We start from the raw sequence: 25,859 nt of genomic DNA, 5'->3' as shown, positions 1-25,859 counted from the left end.
ATAATGCCATTGACCTTGGGCAATTATGTAATTGTTTTGAGTTTCAGTTTCTTCATTTGAGAAATGGGAATAAAAAGCCTAATTTATAGGGTTCCCATGAGGACCAAAGAGATTGCATATGAGGAAATGCCTAACACAGTGCAGGGCATGTAACAGATGTACAATAAAGGACTGTTTAAATGGAAGTGTTGTGCAGGACTTTTCTACTCAAATAAGGGGCTCTTGGAGAATGATGAGACTCGTAGAGAAATGACTAGTAGCTATATTCTGTGGAGCTCTGTGTCCTTAGTCTGGGCAGTGTGTCAGATTTAGGGGTATGTGTAGAAGAAGAGAGGCAGGAGTTCTTAGTAGGAAAACAGTGGTGAGTTGCATGGAAAATAGGTAGTCAGTCATTTCAGGGAAGTCAGTGCTACTAATGCCATTAGGAAAAAAAGTGGAAAAATGTCCCAAAGTGTCCCTTACATTACTTCAGTTATTAATAGTATTAAACTCACCACATTTTGATGCATAAAGAGATTAGAAAAGCACTGTTCTTAATAATATAGTAATCGATATGAAAGTGTGATGGGATACAATGGAATACACATTAGAATACAAAAATCAGGAGATCTGGGTTGAAGATCATTTTACTTATTAAACAGTTCATAGTCTTAGGTCAGTTTGCTTCTTTGAGACTTCCCATTAACATCTATAAAATGGGGACAATAATATTTTTCTTATTTTTTTCCCCACTGGGTTTTTAAAAGGATAAATGACAGGATCAATTCAAAGTACTGACCGTGTATTGGTTGTTCTTATGATTTAATATTAAGAGCCATTTCCTGGAAGGGTTGTGGAAGCATTTTACGGCTATTGTCCTCCGAGAGGCAAACGGAAGGCGAAGACAGCAAGGGTGTGGGACTCCCATATCTTAGCTCCCTGTTCCCAGCTTACTCAGGCCATGCTTCGTTGGCAGCCTCTGCTGAGCCCATTTTGCTGCTCACTTGGCCTGGCCTCTGCCTAGATCAGTTAGAGGACGGGTTATACCCAGAATGTCAGGGGTCATCAGCAACAGCCAGACCCCCCCTCTCACAGACTCCTCCTGTGCACTGGGTGTGACTTCGTCCTCTTTTCTTCCTTTGTCTCTGTTTGCTGCTGATGGCTATTGCAATAGCATCTTTTATTGTCTCTAAGATTTCCGAGGCTTTTGAAAGTTTCTTTTTCTCTCATTCTGCTGAGCAAACACCAGAGATAAGAGACTGAGCAGTTGATAGAAGTTGAGTTTGATGATCACTAGAAGGAGATAAGGTCCTTGACTTATGGGGTTCAGCCTCTTCAAAGACAGGTTATGTAGTGTGGGTCATATTTTAACCATTCTCTCCATTTGTGTTTTCAGGGAGTCGACAAGTTGAAGATGAAGCCCAGAGCAGAGTGCTGTTCTCCCAAGTTCTGGTTGGTGTTGGCTGTCCTGGCTGTGTCAGGCAGCAGAGCTCGTTCTCAGAAGAGCCCCCCCAGCATTGGCATTGCTGTCATCCTCGTGGGCACTTCAGACGAGGTGGCCATCAAAGATGCCCACGAGAAAGATGACTTCCACCATCTCTCAGTGGTGCCCCGTGTGGAGCTGGTAGCCATGAATGAGACCGACCCCAAGAGCATCATCACCCGCATCTGTGATCTCATGTCTGACCGGAAGATCCAGGGGGTGGTGTTTGCTGACGACACAGACCAGGAAGCCATTGCCCAGATCCTCGACTTCATTTCTGCTCAGACTCTCACCCCCATCCTGGGCATCCACGGGGGCTCCTCTATGATAATGGCGGATAAGGTAAAGGGGGCCACAGAGAGAAGGGCCCTGGTATTAGGGGCAGGGTTGGGTGGATTGTATTGAGGATCAAAGGATGCATTTGTTTTAAGGAAAAACTAGGTTGCTAAAGATGGAAGTTAATTAGGATCCATTGAGTGAATGGATAGACCAGGAACTAGCTAAGTTGTTTGGAGATGAAAGTGAAAAAAAGATACTAGTATATAGAAACTTCTGTAGTTCAGAGCAAGTCTGTGTGTTCATTTGTAAATGGAGTGACTGAAATGACTAAGATGTTGAAGTTCGTAGCTCTGATACATTTTCTTCAAATAAATACACAAATAGCTCTAAAATAAGGTATACTCTCATCTTCCTTGGTAATACATGTTCTGCTCCATACTGGTTTCAAAAATATTAAAAGAAAAATTCTCCAAGGCAGGTAATTTCTCTCCATGAAGATACAAATGTCATAGGGAAGGGAAGGTGTCCAACGCTCATCACACATGTCCCCACACATTTCAAAGGCTTTTAATCTCTGTAATGAGTAGCAACTGAGTTTTCCCCTGCTTAGATTTGAGCAATGGCTATTTGCCTTGGTTGCACATTGGAATCAACTGAGTGCTCTCAACACTATTGATGTTTGGGTCCTGCCCACAGATATTCTGATGATTGGCCTGGGCTTCACGATTTTGAAAAGCTCTCAGGAGGATCACAAGTTCAAGCTCCCCTCAAATAAATCCTAGTCTCTCCCACACCAATATTAGATTGTCTAATGATAGACTTATCATCTGACATTTGTGCTTAGTTTCTAACTACAGAAAAGGTGTTTTGTTTTGCATTTGGTTATGTTTTGTCTGTACGCTTTTTAATTTCTCAGTTATTTTTCCTTGCTTTGTTGATTAATGTACCTAATGTTGATTAGGTACAGAAATTTTCACACAGGTGTTGTCCTTTGCAGTCATTCATATCTTGGAACGATTCATTTCACCACAAGCGTAACATTTATCTTTGCTTTTTTTTTTAATCACTTTGGATTTTTAAAATTGTTTTTACCTTGGCATGGTCATCTTAGACTTATTATAATTCTCAAAACTATCTTTAGTTTTGTATTTGAAAGACATGCTGTGGAGTTAATTATGTTTGGAAACACCTTCAGACCTAGCCCAGACACCAGTGCACAGCCACAACGTTGCAGCTGCTTAGCAGAGACTAAAATAACCTTGCATGACCACTACTGCCATCTGTCAGCTACAGGAGGAGATGCCTGGCTTCTGTGTCAGCTTCCTTACATTCAGTCTAGGGAGAGGTTAAGTTGAAAATAATACTAAGTGGGGAAATTTCAGCATCATTATGAGAAAGATACTCTAACAGGCATGCAAGCACAGGTACAGATGTTAGGAAACAAGTGCTAGCATGAGAAGCGCATGCTACAGGAAGAAAGATAAACTAAATGGAAAATGTACTGACTGCAGCAAAACCTATCAGGTTTGCACTTTGGATAGATGTTGTTTCAAAACATTCTGTCTTTAGTAAATTATATTTTATTTTAGTAGTGGCATTTTTAAGGGCACAATATTACACCAAAGAATGTTGATATGGATAAAAACCAATTTTTTAAAATAATAAATAACTGAATACTTCAGAACACAACTAGTAAAGCTTACTTTATTTTCCTCACCTGGATTATCATGCAACCTGTGTTATTTCTCTTAGTAGGAAAAGTTAGGCCTACGCTGATTGGTTGCTCTCTCGCTATTTCCTGCAAATTCTGGGCATGGATATAAACTATGAGCTCAAATGCAGCTCCTGTGGAGAAATTGGGTTCTTTTGTTCCCTGGTTCCTCCTTAGGTGCTTTGAGAGTATTTAGCATATATTAGGTACTTTCATGCATTGTCTTATTTAATCTTAACTACCCAGTGAGCTAAGGGTCATTGTTTAATTTCTGTTTTAGAAATGGGGAAAACAAGGCTTAGAGGTTAAATTACACATCCCAAATGATCTATAGAAAGTGGCAGCCACACTTTAGCATTGGTTTCTGGCTGCAAAGGCCTTGCTCTCTTGCCCTTCAAGAAAAATAATGAGGCTGGTGAAGGTCTCATAAACCTTTCTGCCTTCTCCGTTCTCCTCTGTTATATGGTGTTGTGGGGATGTCATCTCACTGCAAGTAATCCATCACTTGATTCATAGTCATGCAATACTGGAATATATCTACAGAAAAGGGTTAACAAGAATGTAAAAGGGGGCAGCACTCATAGTATACAGAAGCTTCTGTATAGCAGAATGGTATACAGAAACTTCTGTAGTTCAGAGAGGTTTGTGTGTCCATTTGAAAATGGAGTCACTGAAATGACTAAGATGTTAAAGCTTGTAGCTCTGATACATTTTCTTCAAAAAAGTGCATGGATAGCTTTAAATGAAACATACTCTAGTATTCCTTGGCAATACATGTTCTCCTCCACACTTGTTTAAAAAATATAAAGAGAAAAATTAGAAGGCCCATTGTCTATTGCCTTCTAGAGTACAAAGGCAAAGCTGAATCCAGTAAAGTGATGTTCCAGGTCACTCTGATGAGATCCCACTCTGGTCACTTCTTTTCCTCCTCTCTACACTGCTACCACACCCAAAATTCCATCTCTTTTCTTTTTCCCTTGATATAAGGAGGTGGGCAATGATTTTTAGATTTTAGTAATTTCTTAAAATACCTTAAGTGACATCTAACTGGCTCTTGACCTGAAGAATTTCTAAAAAGGAGGCAGTAAGAGGAAAAAGAAGAAAGGAAGAAGATCAGAAAGTCAGTGGCTAGATGGCTGCGGAGGAGGAGGAGGTGGCAGGAACCATAGGGACCTGGAGGGTGGCTGCTCCAGGATTCCCAGGAGCTACACGGGGGAGTGTTCACTGGCTCAGAGGCTTTGCATGAAGGTGAATGAAAAAAGTTCCCTGGATCTGAGAGAGATAAGCCTTCAGAGGAAGTTTAAAAAATAAAACACCTCAAAATCTAAGGCCATTTTTTAAAAATAGAAGTATATTTTAAGTACCATAACTTTATTTTATAAACATAGGATGGAGAAGCACAGGCTGATGGCTATGAATTGATAATGAGGCAAAAGGACCAAATGTTTGAAGGTGGATATGATACAGGACATCTGTGACCTGTGGCTCAGTAACCATCCCAAGGGAGATCAATAAATCTCTCACCTTATTTCCCTCCTTAGGAGGCAGGTAATTGTGACTGCTTTCACTTTTTTATTAGCTTGTTTAGAATGAAATCCGCTTATCAAGTGCTGTTGTGGAAGACTGCATTATGGGCACAAAGTTCCAATATTTAAGGAGCTTTTGATGTAGGAAAGAGCACTGATAGACTTTTGATGAAATAAAGACACAGTTCATCACTTCAGCATCTGGTCAAATAGCATGTGCTCACTTTTCTGTATATGCTAATTAATCAGTAAAAGCATTAATTAGTGTTCTGCTTTCACCATGAGGAAATGTACTTTATATTATGGGAGAAAGAAGCACGAGAGTAGAGAATTATTAAGTGCTCAGAATTGAAGCTAGGTTGGTTTGCACCCACCTGTAATCCCAGCAACTTGGGAGGCTGAGGCAGGAGAATCACAAGTTCAAGGCCAGTCTCAGCAACTTAGTGAGGCCCTGTCTCAAAAAATGTCTGGGGATATAGTTTAAAAAAAGAAAAAAAAAGTAGACCAAAGAAAGAAAGAAAAGAATGAAAGAAAAAAAAGAAAGAAAAGAAGAGCTGGTTTCAATTGTCACTTCCTAGATGTCGGGCTCCAGCTGGCCATGAACTCCTTCTGCTCATTCTTTCCTTGACTGTGTTGTGGGGATAACAACACATGCTTTGCTGGGTTGTTGAGGATTTGATGAGATAATACATAGCAAGTGCTTTACCAAGTGTCCAGTGTAGCACTTAGTAGGTTAAACAGAAAGTCATGTGGAGCAGTTTGAAGGAAATGAGAAGCTTTCATGACATAGGAAAAGAATGGCAATTGTATAGTGTCATGGACAGTTTGGGGGGCAGTTCTAAATTGGAGACAATCAAGCTCAGATGGGGTCTAGGGAAAGGACTCTGAAGTATGGCGCTGAAGTATGTGACTCTGAAGTATGGAAGCCTGCCATGGCCAAAAAGAATATGCTCAGTTAAAGAAAAGCTCCAACCAGGAAAAAACTGCTAGGCGCTTAAAACAGAAGACTGTTTAGGATAGTAACAGTGAATGCTTAAAAATGTATGAGGTGCTTTTTTGGCAGTTCCCCACCTGAGTATAAAGAGCCTGTTTTATTTTGTCTTGTTATAATTGCTTTTATTCTCCCTGAGATCCTGGATTTAGGATGCCCACCTGAATCCAAATAATGAACTAAAACTAGATAGGTGTATTACCATTTCTTTCTAGGAAGTTTCTTTACTGATTGACTGAAATCTTTCTTGGGATTTTTCACATTTTAGCTCAGGGAGGTTAAGTAACTAATCTAGGATCTCACAGCTCACAATTAGCAATGGCAGTGAGATTCAAATCCCAGAAATCTCTCTTTCAAAATCCATGATCCCTATTATACAATTGTGCCTCACGAGATACTGAAGTTAAGAATTAAAAGCCCCAAGTTTTTATTTCCATTCTGATGAGCTTTGGAAACCTGGGTGATGAGATCACTTAAGCTACATGATACTCAGTGTACATTTTATAAAATACAAATTTTGTTTTCATCCCACCCAATTTACATTTCAAAGATAAAATGAAATAGAATATGTGAAAACTACATACCGGAACACTGCTGTGCACACAGACTCTGCAGGTGGAGAAACTGGGGAGTGCTGCTAGGGAGTGAGAGCCCTTGACAGTTGTTCTATCACTGGCATCAGGACCAATGAAAATGGCGTGGGCACGAGATGGGAAGGAGAAAGGAAAGGTGGATGTTATAGTAGGGCCGGGCAAGGGGATTCGAGGTCCAATCTGTAGTACTGCAAGAATGGGAGACAGGAGGGTGTCCAGAGTCAGGGTGAGAGTCTGGGAATATTTGGGTTGATCACACTGAAGTCTATGGCTAAAGCATGCATCTGAATATTATTCCTCATTAAAGGACATGCACATATGTTTTCACTATAGTCTCTTGCTCTGGTTCTTCCCTTTCTAAATAGCTTGGTTGGGAAGTGATGCTCTCATTTTCTGTGCAGAAAGCCACATTTTGGAGTCCAACTGGGATGAAGAAGATGGCCTCTGCTCTTCTTTGGCCCCATATTCTCCCTCCCTCCCCATGGCTCCTACACTCTCCTAACCTGATGGCAGCTCACTTGGAGAGAGCAAATGAACCAGCAGTGGTGTGTCACACTGTGAATAGACTGTTGCCTTCCATTTGCTCATGTGGATTTCCATACCCAACTTCATCTAGAAGCCACGATGGCTCTGTGTTACTCACATCTTCACCCTATGCTTCTTCCCGAGTTTCCAAAGTCTCTTAGTTTGTTACCTTGTGTGTGCTTGTCTGTGACATGGTATTCCTTGGGACAGAATGCTTCAAGAGCAAACTGTGGTGTGGCAGCATTTCTTGGATGAGAAATGCTATATTTTCAGAAATAGAGGTAGGAAAGGGGAGAGGAGGAAAGCTAATAAGGTATGCCAAGCCTGTGCCAGGCAGCATGCTAATTAGCATTTTATGCAAGTATTTCCTTTCCGTTGATGGAGAAACTAAATTAGAGTTTATATACCTGGACCAAATTTATAGCTAGAACAATAGTGGGACTGGAGTCTGAATCCAGGTATGCTTGACTTTAAAATTTTTTCCCCGTTTATGCCCTCAAGTCTGTGTGTATTCTTTGTCTTCCCATCAGCTTTTGAGGAACATGATTCTTTTGGGGGAGCTATCAGGGATTGAACTCGGGCACTCAGCCACTGAGCCATATCCCCAGCTCTATTTTGTGTTTTATTTAGAGACAGGATCTCACTGAGTTGCTTAGTGCCTTCGTTTTGCTGAGGCTGGCTTTGAACTCGCGATCCTCCTGCCTCAGCCTCCCAAACCGCTGGGATTACAGGTGTGCACCATGGCGCCCAGCAGAAATATGTTTCTTGTTGGCCAGCACATCCTCTTTTAAAACTGGGCTTTCAAGAGATTGGCCGCTTGAAGATCAGGTACAGTCTTAATATTTGTAAAAATCAAAGACCTGGAAATTGCTTAAGCATTCATGGAAATAAAAGGTAGAAGAAGCTAATACATGAGTGTCACTTCTCGTACCCCCTCCAGGGAAGCGGTGGTGTATCTATGAGAAGGAAGTGGCATTGTAAGGAGGACATGTGGGCTGTGAGGCCAATACCCTTGGTTTTTTCCTTCTCAGCCTGTGACCTTAGCTGGGCTCTTCAAACTCATTGAACCTCCAACTCTTCAGAAAATGGGATCCTAATTTTCACTATTAACTGAAAAAAAGGAGATATGGGGATGTTAATATTCTTCACTTTAGACCTGGTGGATGAGCAGCAGCTCTGTGGTGATATCATTGTGACATGATCAGAACTTACCAAGATTTTCAAAGCAGAGACTTAAGGGTCCTGTGATCCTTTAGAGACTCAAATCTGATTATTATGTTTTCACTAGATTTCCATAGATTGATATACATAGGATATAAGCAGTAAAGGTAAGTCTAGAACATTGAAGAGCATGGCAGAATAAAATAGTGTATGAATCCATGATCAATCAGAAATTCAAAAGTGTTAATATGGAAGAAAACATGAACTATTGAATGTGTGAGATATTAAAGGTCCTAGATAGGAAGTGGTAATATGTTAGACACAGGAGGACCATTATTTACTAAATGTCACCAATTACTTTTTATTTTTTATTTTTTATTGTTGGTTGTTCAAAACATTACATAGTTCTTGATATATCATATTTCACACTTTGATTCAAGTGGGTTATGAACTCCCATTTTTACCCCATATACAGATTGCAGAATCACATCAGTTACACATCCATTGATTTACATATTGCCATACTAGTGTCTGTTGTATTCTGCTGCCTTTCCTATCCTCTACTATCCCCCCTTACTTTTTAATAGATTATATGCATAGTGCTGAAAAAAAACTTTTGGATTATGATTTCTACCCCAAGATTATATCTTTATTTCCCTTTCTGAGGCTTCTGTTCTATCTTTTGGCCGCATTTATAGAGGCTACACCTACATTTCATTCAAAATTGTGTTTTGATTCTGTAACTTAAGGGTCCAAGATGAAGGAAAGTGACATTAAAGGTATTTTTATTCTACTTTTCTGAGAACAAGAAAAGTTTACTTCTGAAACTCCATTTAATTATCTTAAGTTGTTACATGGTTATGATGAGAAAGACTAACACTGATGATCGTATATTTTTGTCAAGCCCTGAGATATCCACCTGATATGAGTTAGTTACTTTATATATGTTACATCATTTTGTGTTTTCGTTTAATTTATGATGCACATATTGTGTCTGCATTTTGCAAATGAGGAAACTACAAGTCAAAGAGCTTAACTGTGTTTCCCAAGACCTTTAGGGAGTGATTGGCTCATAGTGGACAAGTGGGTATTTGTTGGTGTCTCAGAACAGGTTGCCTGGAGACAGTGCCTGCTGGGGGTGGTTCATGGCTCAGCAATGTCAGGGTCGACATCTGGGCTTCTCTTGGCATTTTTGTCATGGCTGGGATATGGCAGCCCTAGCTCTGGGCATCATGCCCATACTCAAGGAAAAAGTGTTCCCCAAATCCTGATCTCAGGTGCCCAGACAGTGTCTGGTTCCTGTGGTGGTTTGCAGGCTCTGTAGTGGGGGTGGTAAGGGAATAGGGATGGGAATGGCTTTTACAGTGGCTCTCAAAGGAACTAAGTACAACCCGGGAATCCAACCAATGCCCTTGTGATTCCAATGCCCAAATACCTCCTTTCTCCTGCCTCACACCAAACCTGCTTTTGTATCCTTTTTCCAGTGTCCTCATGTATCCTCCAGAACAAGGATCTTGGTCCATCAGTATTACCCTTTATTCCTTAAATATCAACTTATTCTTTCTTCCTGGCATCTTCCCTCTTAGGATTTCTCAGGAGATGTTTATAAATTATTATTATTATTTTTTAAACATAGTTATGTGTGTGTGTGTGTGTGTGTGTGTGTCTTAGGCATGTAAAACCCAGAGACCAAGTATGTTAAGTGTCCTGTACTATGTGGTAGTGCCCCACAGTCAAGTACTCTTACCCCAAATATCAATTGTACCTTCATTGAAAAATACCTCTGCAGCCCATAAATATACTCAGATCACACTCATATTAATAAACAAGCAAGCGTGAAGACTTTCATTTCTCCTTGTTCACCCTCCCCCTTTCCTTTTTATAGTTCACGTCCTTAAAGAATAGGTGAAAATTGTGGTTTTTATTTCTTAATCTCTCATATTCTCCAAAATGCCATTCAGTGGATTTTCAAGTTGTCCTTGACCTTCTGAAGCCCTGTAGACCTTTTTTGCTCTAACCACAGAAATTATGATGAGAAGAGTAATTAGATGTTTCCACATCTGATGGTGGTGAGCATGAGAATGACTGGAACTTGGGACAGAGATGGGTCATAAAAGTGAAATGTCTAGTAGGCAGTTGGATTTGGGCTACAGGGAAAAAGAGTGATTTGGGCTGCACATACAGATAATTAGTATAGGTGATTATTTTCTACTCACTTAAGGAGAGGGCACTGGAAACCAAGAGGGTGAGTGAGATGGCTCGTTGCGGGTGGTAAAGGAGGTAAGCCAGACTTTTACTAGAGAGAGGGAGAGGACAAGAAGAACCAGGAAAGAGGGGCAATATTGAAACCAAGCGAGTTCTCAGAAGGAAGTAGTTACCAGTGCGGGAATCAAACCAGACCACTCCCCTCCCCGCAAGCGGTCATCAGGCTTTATTAGCTCCACCTTCTCAGGATCTCGGCATTTGGTGCCACCACTGCATGCGTGCTTGGGTCATGGAAGGGCTGGCACTCTCTCTCGTCTGCACTGCCATGCGGAAGCCTACCTGTGATCCTTTAGAGACTCAAATCTGATTGTTATGTTTTCACTAAAAAATCTGCTCAGGCTTCCCGCAGCTTGGAATATGACATCCTCTTTGATCAAGTCCCAGGCCACCTCTCCAGGATCTCTCTTAACCTCCCTGCCCTTGAACGGTGATGTCAAACCATACTAAATTATTTATAGCTGTTGAGTGTCCTGGTGGATTTACATCTCCGTGCCTTCTGGTCCACCAATCCACTTCTCAAGAGAAGTCTGGAACTTTTTCCCTGGATCCTCCTCTGACTCCCATCTTCATAGATTAACTACTTCCCTTCTTTTGTGGTCTGCTTGTGTCCTATTTATGCTTTGTTGTAACTTGTCTTTTTTTATGTATTGGTCTCCCTTGCTCCCCAGTGGGCCCAGATGGGACTGGCCATGACTTACTAATGTTCATCTCCCTAGCATACCCCACAGTGTGTGATGCATACAATAGCAAATTTCATTCAAACAGTTAAGACTCATTAAATGGTATGCTTTATTTACAGGTTGTAGTGGATTGGATGGTGACCCTCAAAAAGATATGTGGATGTCCTAATCCCTGGAACCTGTAAATGTGACCTCATTTGACAAAAAAGTTTTTGCAAATATAATTAAGGATCTCACCATGAGATCATTTTGAAGTATGTGGGTGGGCCCTAAATTTAATGACATGTCCTTCTAAGAGACAGAAGAGGGGAAGGCACAGGTTAGGTAAAAAGAGGAGGAGGCTGGAATTATTGAGCCACAAACCAAGGAAAATACCAGAATCTAGAAGAAGCAGGGAAGGAATCTCCTTTATCCACAGCTTGATTTCAGACTTCTGATCTCCAGCATTCTGAGGGAATACATTCTATGGTTTGAAGCCACCAAGTGTGTGGTAATTGGTTATAGCAGCCCTAGGAAACTACCGCACACATCCTAGTTCAGAGGCGAACACCAGAATCACACTGCATAGGTTATTTTCTGGCTCCGTTTTCTGTTTACTCTGTGACCTTTGGCAAATTACTGTACTTCTCTGAGTCTCAGTTGCATTATCTATAAAGCAGTGAGATAAATAGACTCTTTTTTTGTTATTGATACTTTTATTCAAAGTTTAAGTTGACTGGTAAAATTAATACATTCATAATTTTAGGATATCATGTTTGACATAGGACAGAAATTTAATGCCTTAGAGAATACCTAGTATATATTGCTTGTTTTTTTGATGTTTTACCAGCCTGTTTGTTTATTGGCCTAGACTCTTGATGTTGTTAAAAGTAGTAGAAATTAGTGTGGGTCCATGAGAAATATCCAGTAAATTTTTATCCAGTAAATAAATGAGGTAAACAGAGACACAAGCCATCAACCGTATGATCCAGACTCACTCAGCTCTGTGGTAATTGGGCACATGCACTTTGGGTGATATACACAAGGCTGCGCTCTCACGTTATAGTCCACCCCAGGCCAGGGATATTGCTAAAAAAAAGGAGCATCAGATGCCGGAGTGTAATATTAGCCAAATTATTTTGTTATGTTGTATGCATGTATGAATATGTAACAACAAATCCTATCCATATGTACAATTGTAATGCACCAATTAAAAAAGAGGAAATTTTTTTTAATAAAGTAAAGTTTCAATTGTCTCACCTCCTTAGCTGTCCACCACTGAGGCATAGGTGGAACTGTGGGAGTGCCATCTGTCTCCTCACCCAAATGCTTTTCCTTCCACACTCCTCTGTTCTTGCTTTTGCTTTTTTGTTTTCTGTGCATGTGCCCGTACCTGTCTATGTGCGTGTTTTCAATCTCTCTCTACTTCCCAGGGCCCAGTAGGAAATCTCACCTAGGGCTGCCCTCCTGACCTGAGGTCCTCACACCTCCAGATGTCTCCTATTTTTTTCTCTTCCAACCCATGCTCTTTGTAGTCCCCATCACACCTATAATTAATCTTGGTTGCTTTATATTGGCTATCCCACTAGACTCCAAGCTTCACAAGGGCAGGAATGAGGTCTTTTTCCTTTCTTGTGTTCCCAGAACCTTACTTATAGTTTGGCATGTATTAAGCTCTTAATACATAGTTAGGAGATGTATGGATGAATTCATTATTTCAGGGCAGTGGCTCCTGGTTGCAATTAAGAGAAAAGTGTTTTAAACTCAAATGAAAATGGATGATAGGATTAGTCTCCCTAGTTTCTGGCAATAATTCCTCATTGCTCCCTGGTCTGCAGTCTCCATCATCCTTCCCTTCTTCACATCTGGCCAGATACCAGCAACCAGCTTGGCACTCACACCTAGAGTTATAACATTCCTGTCCTCTTTATTTTTATCAGAGAAATATGGCAAAAAGGCTGCCTCAGGTTAGGGGTGCAGTATGGGGTAGCAGAGCAAATCTTTTATCATGGAAAGCACAGGGATACAGTGATAATGTTGACTTCATTTGTGATCTTTCAAAAGAGAAAACAGAAATTTTTTTTTTTTAATTTTGAAAGATAAATTTTTTAAAAAAATTTTGAAAGGAATTCATACTGATGTGTTATAGGCTAGTAGGTATCACCTAATTTCCTTTAAACAGTTCATTAAGCTTCCAAAGGTAGCAGCATGAGATTTTGGAACTTCCTTTAGCAAACAATATTCTTTCTCATTTATTTATTTATTCATTCAAAAATATTTTTAATTTTTTTGAAATGCCAGAGATTGAACCTTTGTGCATGCTAGACATGTGTCTACTGAGTGTCAGCAACAGTTCAAGGTCACAGAGAGTCCATATAAGAGACGTATCTTCCTGAAGTATTGGCTAACAATTAACAGACACATCAGTCAAACAGTATTCTTTAGATAACAGTAAAAGCCTTAATGAAAATGGCAGGAAATGAGCATCCAGCTCCATATTAGTAAGGGCTATCAAGGAAGGTCTGAGGGGAGGTAGCACTCAAGATCTCTATGAGGAGAAGGATCAAGACACATGAAGATCTCAGGGGCAATATTTTGGCAGAGAGAACAATAGTGTGATGATCTTGAAGTGGGGCTGAGTTCTATCATTTTTGTTCTTGGGTTTTGATGAGGAGTAGGTAGATCAGGATGGCTGAGATTGAAAAGGAACTCTAAGGAAAAATCATGGAGGGGCTGAAAGTCTTGGCATGGGGTGGGATATTTTTCCATTCATTTTAGGTGTAAGAAGGATGGGATGTAGGCTGCCTTCATGCTGGATGGAGTGGGCAGAGAATAGTGAGGGAGGTGTGTGCCTCCACCTTTCAGAAGCTCAGTGACTCTTGCCACGTGTGACTCTGGTGCTTCATTTTCTCTTATCTTGTGATAGAGTTTAATACTCATCAACTCCAAAGACCTATTATAAGGATTAAATGAAATAACTTTTAAGACATTCATTACTCTGGCAGATACACATCTGGTTTTGAATGAATGACTGCTATTACGATTTCCACCATTATTAAAATACAAATTTCTCTTGAAACAAGTTCCTTTTCTTTTAGTACATTTTTGGGTTATACAGTTTTGATTTTGTTTATGTCAAATTTATTTGAAAACTTGAAAATATATTAGTAAAACAATGTCGAATGTTAGAAGCATTTTGATTGACTTTCCTCTAATTGAAAAGATGCCCTTCCTTTTGAGTTCCCCTATACCAGTGTCCCTTGGCCAGTTCCTGGGTCATGTGTACATATGTTCAACCCACTATCAACTCCCTTCTTCCTAACTGGGGTGCTGGCATTCAGAGAGTACCACAGTGAGTAGAGCAGCCAGGGTGAGTTTCATCAGTGAAGGTTATAGGCCATGACCCAGTCAGCTAGGATAACCTGCCTTGAACTGAGGATTCCTGGCATACCCCCAAGTCCCCATGGCCTGCCACCATGTGTCTTGGAGGCATTCTGTTGTCTTGGCAACATGATGTCCAGAGTTGTAGTGAGCAAGCAGCCTTTAACCTTTCAGTATCATGTTGCCAGGACAACAGACTTTGTGGGAAGCCCAGCTTCACGGTTACTGCATGTGGCTGCCACCCACCACTCCTTCCTACTGTCACTGCCTACCTGTTATTTCTGTCGCCTTCCATCTGTATCTCTCCACATCTTTTGCCTTCATAGATCCATTCTCTGCATGTTCCTTCCAGCTTGCTCCAACCCCTTTGCCTCATAATCTCTTATCATTCCAATGTTCTCATTGCTTATATAAAATCAAATATTATAATTTCTCAGAAAAATAAGATGGCATAGCATCATCAATTATAGGCCATGGCCCAGTCAGCTAGGATAACCTGCTAAAAGGTTGAAGGAGTAAAAAATATAGCAAAGAAGGGGAAAAGGACTTAGCATGATTTATATAGTTTAGGTTATGTTAGTGATTCTTAAGCTGACAGGACTTAGAATCAACAGGAGAATTTGAATATTATTATTATTATTATTATTATTATTCTCTTGGCTCTCTACCCAAGGATTCTGATTTAGTTGGTTTGGGGCAAAGCCCCACTAATTGCTGTTTCTATAAATTTCCTCTAATGGGTACAGCCCGGTTTGGGTATGAGTAGAAAGTCAAACATGGCATATAGTTTAGATTATAAAGGTTTATGATGGGGGGGTGTCTATCTGTCGAGTTTTTTCAACACTTCGGCATGTTTGTATGGCTGCTTAATAAAGATTAAAGAGGAGGAAGAAGAACTGGGGAAACAAAAAAAATAAACTACAGGAGATGGGGAGGAGAGGACAGGGAAACAGAAGAGAGTGAGCACTATGGAATTAGAGGCAGCAGAATCAGAGGTGATCAAAACCAGCCTCCAGGTGTCAGGTTCCAAGACTCTCTTATCTCTGGTCTTGGAGCTGATAAGAGTCTTGGTCTCAAATTGATTAACATCCTTTTTGTATGTTTTAAATACTGGTGTGCCTTGCTTAAAGGGAGAATGAGACTAGATCTGGAGCTTCAGAGGGAGTCTGCTTCATTTTATGTCCTTTTAAATAACCAAGAGCCTCCTACATGTTCAGGGACCACACTTTGTCTGAGGTGGTATTTTGCCTGCATTTAGTCTATTTGACCCTCAAAGGAGACCTAGGATTTAAGCAGCAGTATTATTCTCCTTCATTTACAGATGATGGAGTGGGACTAGAAAGGAAAATGGCCTGTGGTCTCACACTAGTAGTGGCAATGTGGAAACTGGAACGCTTGGCTGAATGACATTATTGTGACATTCAGACAGGTTTCGCCCAGTGTGCTTCACTGTCTGTTGAACACTCTCATTTTCTCCTTGGGCCTTCTATCATTTATTCAGAGAGGAGGAAGTCTTCACTGCCCAAATGGGGACCAACTGGAGCTTGGGCAGAGTTGATATCAACTTTTCCCTGTCTTTGTTAGGACCCAAATGTTCAGAACAAGAGAATGATTGAAGGAGAGAAGAGAGTGGAATGAGAGACAAGAGGTAAGAAGGGAAAAGAGAGGAGAAAAGATGTGGGGGTGCAAAAAACTGTTGGGTCCATTTCTAGTCTGGTGGGGCCTGGCCCATAGCGCCTGGCAGCTCTAACTCTCTCTGGACTCTGGATTCTCAGGAGTGGAACTGAGACCCTCAACCCTAGACTATATCCTAGTGGATCCCCAGGATTTGACTCCTAGATCAGATCAAACTCTTCACTGACATTTCTGAGGTCGAGGGATTTTTCTCCTACCTTAGTATATATCAGGAGACATGGTCTGAAGTCTAAGATTCCATCTCACAAATGAAACGTGGACAAGGAGGAGCAGCATCTTTGCCTCACTGTCCTGGATGGCTATCAGTCTTGGCTGTTGATCTTCTCGAGTAGTAACTGCTATTACCTTGGACCCAAATCCTTCCTTATTACTTGAAGTGGTACTCAAAGGTAGCTTCCACTGGCCCCTCCTTAGCCATTTCCTGCTTTACCTCTCCTTGCTGGGCTTCAGGATCAACTCTCCATTTGTCTCCCTAGCGATCAGAGGCCCGTTTATGTGCAAGGATGATATTCCTGTGAGTGACAGATATCTGTGTTGAGGTGGTGGGACAGATATCTGGGTGTGCTCAGGCAGTGCACCTGAGAGGTCAATTTATCACACAGTGTGAGAGCTCTTTCTGAAGGAGGAGAGGCCCTCTGTCTCCTCCCCTTGTGATTGGGACAAGGCAGAGCATGCAAGGTGCACTGAGTAGTACTTATTGGTAATGATAGGTCCTTTGAAATCAGATGGGAACAGACCATATGCTCTTGGAAAAGGGCCTACATTGCAAGGTGGGATGGATGAGTGAGATGTGTTTTTGCAAGTTCTTTTCATCTCTAACATCTGTGATCCTGTGAATAATTCTCTTCCCCTTGGCCCTGGCTGGCTGCTTGCCTGGAATCTCTGCCAGAGCCCTCCCACCACTGCCCCTCTGAATGGAAATTGTGGAGGGTCTCCTGCTCTGAAAGGATGGTGCTGGAAGGAGGAGGAAGGTCTGAATCCTGGAGTTGGAGCCCAGGGATAGAGGAATTCAGGTGGGAAGTGAGTGCAACAATCCCCAGATCCAGGCAGGAGAGGAGTGTAGAACTGGCTGTGTGACCCGCAGATGAAGTTGCCCATCATCTGGGACAGCAACAGCTCCAGCTGTAGTCATGTGGGGCCATGGAAAGGCCATAGGCTGAGAAGCAGGACCTGCTGCAGGGCTGCTCTGCAGGGCAGAGGGAGGACAGTGGCCAGAGTCTGAGTTCTTGTCCTGCTTGCCTACCATATCATTTTTTTTTCAGAGACGTCTAGCCTGTGTCAGAAAAAGCTGAGAAGCAGGACCGCTCTTATTGTGAATGCCCTCCTCTCTGATCACTATTGCTGTCTGAGATGAAATTGGTGGCTGATTTTTATCAAGGAAAGTCATGTGGCCTTTGGGGTCCTGGGAAATCTCCCATGGGGCCCTGCAGGTTCTGGGCTCAAGGGAAAATCTTACTTGACATTGAGAGAGAAAGGCTGATGACTCAGAAAGAAGTTGCTGGTCACTTCAGTCCTTTCTGAGGAGAGACCAGTTCAGTGATTATTATGAAAACTAGTCTGCAAAGCAGAGAGGGGGGTAAGGATATAGTTTAGTTCTCTGGATGGTCTGGCAGAAGGGCACCTTCTCTTCCTTTGGTGTCTTCTACTCTTGTGCTCCCTTTGACTAGTCATAGTGGGGGCTTCTCAAGTGTTATGGTTTGGATGTGAGGTGTCCTCCAAAACTCATGTGTGAAACAATGCAAGAAGGTTCAGAGGAGAAATGATTGGATTATGAGAGTCTTAACCCAATCAGTGAATTAATCCTCAGATGGGGATTAACTGAGTGGTGTGGCTGGAGGAGGTGGGAATTCAGGGCATGGCTTTGGGGTGTATGTACCTGGCAAGTGGAGTCTCTCTCTCTGATTTATGATCAGCATGTGAGCTGCTACCCTCTGCCATACGCTCCCACCATGATGGAGCTGGCCTTCTATGGACTAAGACCTCTGAAACTGTGAACCCTTTAAAGTTTTCCTCCTCCATAGTTGTTCTGGTCTGGTCCTTTAGTCACGGCAGTGAAATAGCTGACTAAAACATGTTCCATGAGTTTCAAGAATATGTTGCTGGTTTCTTATCTACTAGGAAGTAGCCTTAGAGCTTGCTTAGGATTCTTTCCTGCTGCTTCCAAGTAGCAACCACATTATTGTCATCCAGGTCTCATGGTTTGTCCTGGAAGAAGTTATGCAATTAAAAAAGAATGTATTTTTGGTCTAGATTTTCTTTATTTCTTTTCCCAATTTTCCTCTCTTTCATTTTGACAATTCCTACCTCTCCAAGTCATCTGTGCCCTTATTCTGCCTTTGACTACTTAAAGGACTCTCCTCTCCTTGCCCCACCTCCCTGCTTCCCCAATAAATACTGTTTGATTCAGTCCTGGGTTTGTTCTCTATGACTTTTGTCTTTACAAGTCCCTGTTTCATTTCAAACTCAGGAGACAGTCCAAGTCCTTGCCAGGGTCTCAATAAATAGGAGCAGTGAATATGTGACCTGCTCTGTGGGCATTACTATTGTAACTCAGTGGAACACATATGCAATAGTGGAATTGCAGGTGTCTTGTGGGGGCCTTAAGGGAAATAAGTATCTAAAAAAGGAGGTACATTCCTGACCACCCCATTCATGCTGTCATAGAAGGCTTGTCAATCCTAGCAGGAGGCTGGCTTTGCTGGGAGCCTTTGCTGTGAATAGGAACACTAAAGGGCAACTGGAGAAGGGTGTCAGTTGTCCTCTGCTGAACAGGTAACACTCCAGAACCTGCTGTGGAGCCTTGGAGAACAATAGGTTTATTAAGGCAGCAGGGCTTCCAGAGTTCCTTCTGCAATACAGAGGAGAATCTAGGAGAGATGGGAATGCCACATTAATTGATGACAGTTTCTAGACTGCTTTAATTGTCCACCCTATAGACAGGGCTCCACTCCTGCTTTCTGCACTGAGAATCCCTAGCTGCCTTCTACTGTCCCCATAGACTGAACCCTTAACCTATTTGCACGTGGGTCCTTCTTTGGGGTTTTCCTCCCTTGGATTCTCTGGTTTCTCCTTCTCTGTGTCCTCCTTTCCCTCTTTGCTCTGCCCTCTGCTCCCCCATCATCTCATTTCTGGCTCGTGTTTATCTGTCCTTCCCTCACCTTGTCCTCTCCCCTGTCTCCTGTGACCCACTCTTCCACATGACTTATACTTTATGTGGCGCACACAGCGGTCTTCATGCTTCATCCTGTCAGTGTCCACGTCCCTCAATGGCCTACCTTTGGACCTGGCATAGTTAAAAGTTCCCAGGTGGTCTGCTCTTGACTTTGGAGCTGTCACACATTAGTTTTGTAGTCTGTAGCAAGTTGGTTCAGTTGGTTAGAACTTGGCTTTTAATGAGGCCAGCAGAGGACAAGTGTCCTAGATCTTTAGGACCCTGCTCACCCTCCTCCATGCCATGGCAGAGATGGCCTCCAGGAGCCACCATTTATGTTCATGTCCTCGTCATAGAGGGGTCTGGGTAAGAAGCTGTGCCTGCATCAATGCCAATTTATTAATAAAAGATATCAGTGATAATATTACATATGTTTAATTAAACTTTATTTTAAGATCATTGCAGATGACTGTCTTATCATTTTAAATATCTAAAAAGAGTTAGAGCTCAATATAATAGATGGAATCAGACCCCAGACAGACCTGGGCTCAGATTCTGGCTCTTTCTCATTAGTTCTGTGACCTTTGCCTACGGAACCCTCTGGGCCTTGGTTTCCTCAGCTGTGCAGTAAGGAAAGCAGTGGCATCTGGGACCCATGTTTGGCCCCCCTCAGCCTCTCTCTGCCTGTGCTCCTTTCTCTTTCTTCTTGTTCCTGGGTCTGTTTGACACTGTCGCAATCTTAATCATCCTTTTACCCATGTTTCTAGGAATCCACCCCTCCCTTCATTTTCTGAGACTGTTCCTCGTTCTCAGTTTCTTTCTTTCCTCTTGGTCATCCCCTCACTGAATTTTCACTTCCTTGGTAGATAAACTTCCTGATCCATTTCCTTCTGTCAGTCACTGTTTTCTGGGCCCTTGGTGGCTTCCGGGAGAATGGTGTGGTTCTTAATTATTCATAAGCACCAAAGAATAACTGAAGAACTGACTTAATTACTTTTCACGTAGATCCTAGGAACATCAACTGGGCCCAAGGATGGTGAAGCCCGGGAAGATCGGCAGGTGCACTTCATATGAGGAAAAGGGTTGGTTCGGGTGGGTTTGAGGTAGGATTCAGCTATAAATAGTCTTTAGAAGTTTTACTCTCATTTCTCAAAGAACTGGAAAGAAAAAAAAAACTCCATCGTATACATGATTATATAAAATGAGAAGTATATTCTACCAATATTTAAATTGAAGGGAAAGGAAATAGAGCTAATTATTCTTATTTGTTAAAATAAAGTGGGTCATGTAGGCAATGTAGTAGAGGGAAAGCTGCTATTAAGTTTTTAGGGATTTTTATTCTTTAGGCTGCTCCATGAGGCTAAGCGTAAATATTCATTTAATGGCAGATTTTGCAGTGGGAAGAGTCTCAATTGAACTACCAAGCCAGGAGGCCTGGTTCCCATCCTTGCTTTCTATCCAGCCATAGCTTTGACTCTGGACAAGCCCCTAATTCACTTTTGGCCTCCTTTTCTCAATCTGAAGGGCTTGGGATTTATAATCCATTTAAGAAGTTTCTGATATGATGTCCAAGAGAAGAGGATGATGATTGAAAGAAAGATAAGAAATGAGTAGGGAGGAAGCCACCCCAAATCTGCAGGAGTCAGGGTAAGTAGATTAAAACTAAACAAAGTAAAGGAGGAGCCATGGGAAGATATGAAGATGTATGGTGGAATTATGGGTCTTTAAGCTGCATCCTTGCTGATAGGTTCTAAGAGTTGGTATGAGAGAGTTGCAAAGAGAAGATTCTCTTTACAGCATCAAAGAAAGCAAAGGGTATTCCTGAGAAGGGGCACCCTATTTTCATCTCCACTCCATTCTACCTCTTGCCCCTGCCCAGAAGTCTGGACAAACATACCATCTCATCTTCCTGTGTCAAAGGTTGTTCAGCCTGCACAGGATCTCATAATCTGATGCCCTTCTTTCATGGTAGAGGACATTAAGGCCAAGAAAGATTAAGTGACTTGCCTGAAGCTACACCTCAGTTCTCTCCTGAAGTTGACCTACTTTTCCAGATTACCAGGTCATTCTCTGGTAGAGCTTTAACTTTAACAGAATTCCAGTTCTGTCTAGCAGTTCACATTTTAGCAGACAAGATGGCAAATGAATTGCAATCTTTCCTGACTAAGGGTAAGGAGAGGGGCAAATTGAATTTAGGATTGGAGTGGGAGGAGGGCATGACATTTTTATGTGGTCTGAAATGCTCGATAAAATATATTTAACAAATATGTCAAATGTTGATAAAATATTTATGTAATGATGAATTTGGGGGATATATAGTAGCAAACCTATATACTGGGGGTTGCATGAATTTATGATTATCATAAACAGGCAGATGGAAAGAAATTGAGATAAGGTGATTCTATCTGATTGAGACTCATCAGCAAAGAAAACTTCTGAAACTTGATGTGCCCCAACTCCTCACAGTCCAAAGATAGCTCTTCCCTTTTCTTCAGTAATGGTACCTTAAGGTTATCCTTTTCACTTCTTATCTGGACGTGTTCCTCTAACTGAGCTGCTTAGGAAAGATTCAGGCATGCAGGAAAATGTATGTGCAGCTGAGGATTCATGCTGGAAGAGTAGAAAGGCTTCCAAAAAGAAAGACGAGGGAAATCACGGATCAGGAAGGAACTTCACATGGAGTTGGAGATTAAAAAGCTACAACCAAATCGTGCTTTATGGTTTTCAAAGTGAATTTACATATCTGGTATTAATTTAATGCTCACCACAGTGTACAAAATGGGAAACTAGGTCTCAGATTGTCTGAAAATTGAATGTTACCGTCCTCCCCATCACCCTCTTAAGATGACAACAAATTAAATGATATATCAAAGATGGAGAAATGTTAAATGGCAGGACCAGGATCAGAATCCAATTTAGTTCATGTGAGAGGAGAGAATCATGTGAGCCAGGTTGAACGGTGTGCAGTGATGATGAGTGGTGGGTGGTGTCAGGTGACTACAGGGTGTCACATGGAAAGGTGAGGATTCAGTTATGGCCATTCTTTATAGACCTTGGCTGAAGAGCTTTAATTTAAATGGAGAGCTTAGATGGGACAGGAGAGGAAGAAGAGGCTCCTGCTTGGGAAGACAAAGAAGGTACGGGTATATGAAGTCTACATGCTTAAGAGCGAAGACATATTGAAAAGGCTGGGCAAATATCTAGGATGGGAATTCATGGATAAAAACCCATACAAGGAAATTTAAAATAAGAACAATAAGGATTAAATCTCAGTTTACCAGACAAAAGGCAACACCCTTCAAGTAGAGGATGGCAAATTCAAGTCTAGAACATCTCACCTTACCCATCTTCTCCAGGGTGGAAAAAAAGGCCACTATGGAAGTTTTTTCCCAGGGTACACTTAAACCGTTCTGAGCAAAGCCCCAAATGGGCTGGGACATTTTCCCTTCATTAACACTTCATTAAGCATTGTCAGATGTAAGCCTCCTAGCCAGATCCTGGCAAAGGACTCTCACTGAGGTGATAATGAGGAGAAAATGTACTAGGTTTTTGGCCTACTCCAGAGTTGTTGAATGTAGACTAAAATATATTTTGATCACATTTGCTTTAAAATGGGTATTAAACATCACTTTACACTGGGCGATGTAAATAAAATACACAAGCACAAACAGAAAAAGACATGCTCGCCAATATAGCATGACACATTTCAGAGAAATTTAGTGGTTTGTTGCAAACAAATTATACAAATCATGTTGGAATTTGCAAATGATGGGAACTTGATAGATTTGCAACTTGTGCCTGTTATTTTATTTAAAAATGCCTCATTTGAAAACATACTAAACACTTTCATATGACTCTTGGGATGTTAGAGCTTCTCACTCTAATCGATGTCTTCTGGCTGTTTAATATTTATCAACTACCAGGTGTTCTTAGAATTAAGTAGTGCTCTCTTACTAGTAGCTTTTCTAATGTTTCTAAAAGTCCTGTCACATGGATTTAATATCCTGTGAATGCCTGAAGGTGCCATCATTTTAAAGAAAAAATATATTTAATCTTTACTTGGAAGAAGCTTTTGATTTGATATCACACATACACACACACACAAATGGAAAAATATTAAAACTGGATCAAATGTGAATGGCTTCTAAAAGCATTTGTGTAGTATAATCAGCAATCCAGTGTCAACCAGAATTTTGGAAGTCTCTGTGTGTGTGGCTAGTGTGTACTGTATGTATTGATTCTGGAGAACATAACAAATGGCAAAATGGCACTTTCAGGGGTGTCTTTCCCGGGTATAGAGTTGATATTTTAGTTTTTTTTTTTTAATTTAAGTAGCATTGTGAAAATAATAAAACATATTTCTTAAAAAGGAAAAACTCATCATCCAAACATTCCAACAATCAACTAATCAGAAGAGAAGCTGGAAAGGGAAGATGAACTTGTACATAGTTCCAGCTATGTGTAAGAGTTTTACGTGTGTTACCTCATTGCATTCTCTTAATCTCTCTGCTGGTGAAAACCTCCTCACTTAAACCCTATTTCCATAATACTGTATAGATGTTGGTCTTCTTTTCAGGTCCATTTTTACAAAAAAAATTTCAATATTTTGACAATTTCATTGAATTATCTTATGATGAACTCCATGGAAAGTGGTCATGGATTAATTAATTCATTCAGAAGCTGTAATTGAGTGTCTATTATGTGTTGGACATGGTGCACCTCACTGAGAGTCCAGTGTTAAAGCTGGAGAAAGGGATGGATGCAAATTGGACTTTAATCAATAGGAATGTGCAGAATGCTCCACTAAAGGAGAAAATGGCACAGAAATCTGTCGAGAAAGACTGAATTAGAGAAACCAAGATCTGGGAGACCATTGTAAAAAGTTTGCAGGTGTGAGATACAAAAGCCAGGCATGGTAACCTGAGATACTTTAAAGGCTTGTCTTACAAAGTTAAGAAAAATAATTCGTATAGAAGCTGCTGACAGGGTTGACACTTAGGAAATGGTTACTCACTGATGGTAGTTGAATGTGAAAAAGTGGAAGCAAAAAAATTGAAATGAAAATGCCAGCTGTCACACAACGAACACCCATGTGACTGAATTCAGCATATCCCTGGGTGGGGAGTGCCAACTTGGAGTGTGGTGTTTCAAAGACCCCTTGACTCAAGTTCCTTGACCACTGGCTATGACAGGTCCTTCCCTGAGCCTCCTCTTCTGCAGGGAGTGCTCTAGTCTCAGTGGGGACTTTGTTGCTTCCAGGCACATGGCCTCCAGTGCCCACTGCTTACAAGAGAGATTTCCTGGTTTCTTGATTCACAGACTAATTACTTTGTCATGATGGTGGCAGTGATGGCATCATATAGCATCATTAATCTTTATTTTCCCAATAAGAGATTTAAAAATTCTAGCTCGTTTTTTTTTTTTTTAAAGAAAGAATATTGAAACAAAACAAAACTAGAAAGCACATGATCTCCAAATAAAGGACAGGCCTTTATTTAAACTGAATACATTTAGCTGTATCAACAACTCACTACATTGTTCTTATTGTTCTAGTTTCTCTGTGGGCCAATGATCACTTTATCATGTGTTGTCATTGATCCATGGGCCAGTGTTTGGGAAGCACTAGTGTAGATATTATTGCTAGAGGCAGTGTTTCCAAGGAAATTACCTCTAAGAACTGTGGATCCTGATGCGTCCCCTAAACTGTTGGTCTGGAGCCTGACAGGTGTGTGTGTGTGTGTGTGTGTGTGCGGGTGCTGTGCTCATCTCCTGTTTCTCTGTCAGAAATCGCTGATGGACAACAGAAAAGAAGGTAGAAGTTCCAGCTAATAAACAATTTCTTATCTGACTAAAGAGCTCTATATGTATGGTTATGTAACTCACATGTTAAATACATGGATGTACATATATATGTATGTGTATACATATGTATGTCTATTGTCTATTACTAGAATATGCATATATATAATTATTCTGCATATGTCTTACATTAATGCCATTAATGTAAAAAATTAAAATTTACTTTAATCCAAGATTTAATTTTCTTCTATAGTTTAATAATCAAAATCTATAAATATTCAAAAAAAAAAAAAAAAAAAAAAGAAATTGCGATGTGACGAAGAGTGTAGCACTGAGGTCCTGTGGTATATCATAATCTCCTTCAGTGACAGCCTGATGAGGCTCAGGAGTCTGGGGGAAGTGATCAATGTCCTCTGTCTTGGCTTTAGCAAACCTTTTATTTCTGTCCTGAGTGACATATTCATCAATAATCTGAGAAAATAAAAACTAATCACAACTTTCTGGTTGGAAGGTTATTTCAAAAGTTCCTGGTGGAAAAGAGGGCTGATTCGAGAGGTGGAATTGCTGGGTCAGACTTCTGGCTCTGGTGTGGCAAGCTGAGTGATCTTGAATTGCTGGGTCAGACTTCTGGCTCTGGTGTGGCAAGCTGAGTGATCTTGGA

The 25,859-nt window shown here is 41.1% G+C and overlaps 1 protein-coding gene across 2 annotated transcripts in view; it reads left to right on the top strand.

Moving 5' to 3' along the window:
- The window catches only part of Grin2b (glutamate ionotropic receptor NMDA type subunit 2B), a 425,324-nt gene that overhangs the window by 120,555 nt on the left and 278,910 nt on the right, over positions 1-25,859 (top strand). For both annotated transcript variants that reach the window (XM_058576446.1, XM_046436156.2), the window contains one exon: positions 1,376-1,804. In XM_058576446.1, coding sequence (XP_058432429.1) covers positions 1,394-1,804 — 411 coding nt within the window. In that variant the 5' untranslated portion in view covers positions 1,376-1,393. The remainder of the gene's footprint in view (positions 1-1,375; positions 1,805-25,859) is intronic.

This window comes from Marmota monax, unplaced genomic scaffold (genome assembly GCF_021218885.2).
Source record: "Marmota monax isolate L192 unplaced genomic scaffold, Marmota_monax_Labrador192_F-V1.1 WCK01_AAM20220418_F8-fsc00012, whole genome shotgun sequence".
Classification (NCBI taxonomy): Eukaryota; Metazoa; Chordata; class Mammalia; order Rodentia; family Sciuridae; genus Marmota; species Marmota monax.
The sequence above is the reverse complement of the archived record's forward strand: the minus strand, read 5'-3'. Positions and strand labels throughout refer to the sequence as shown.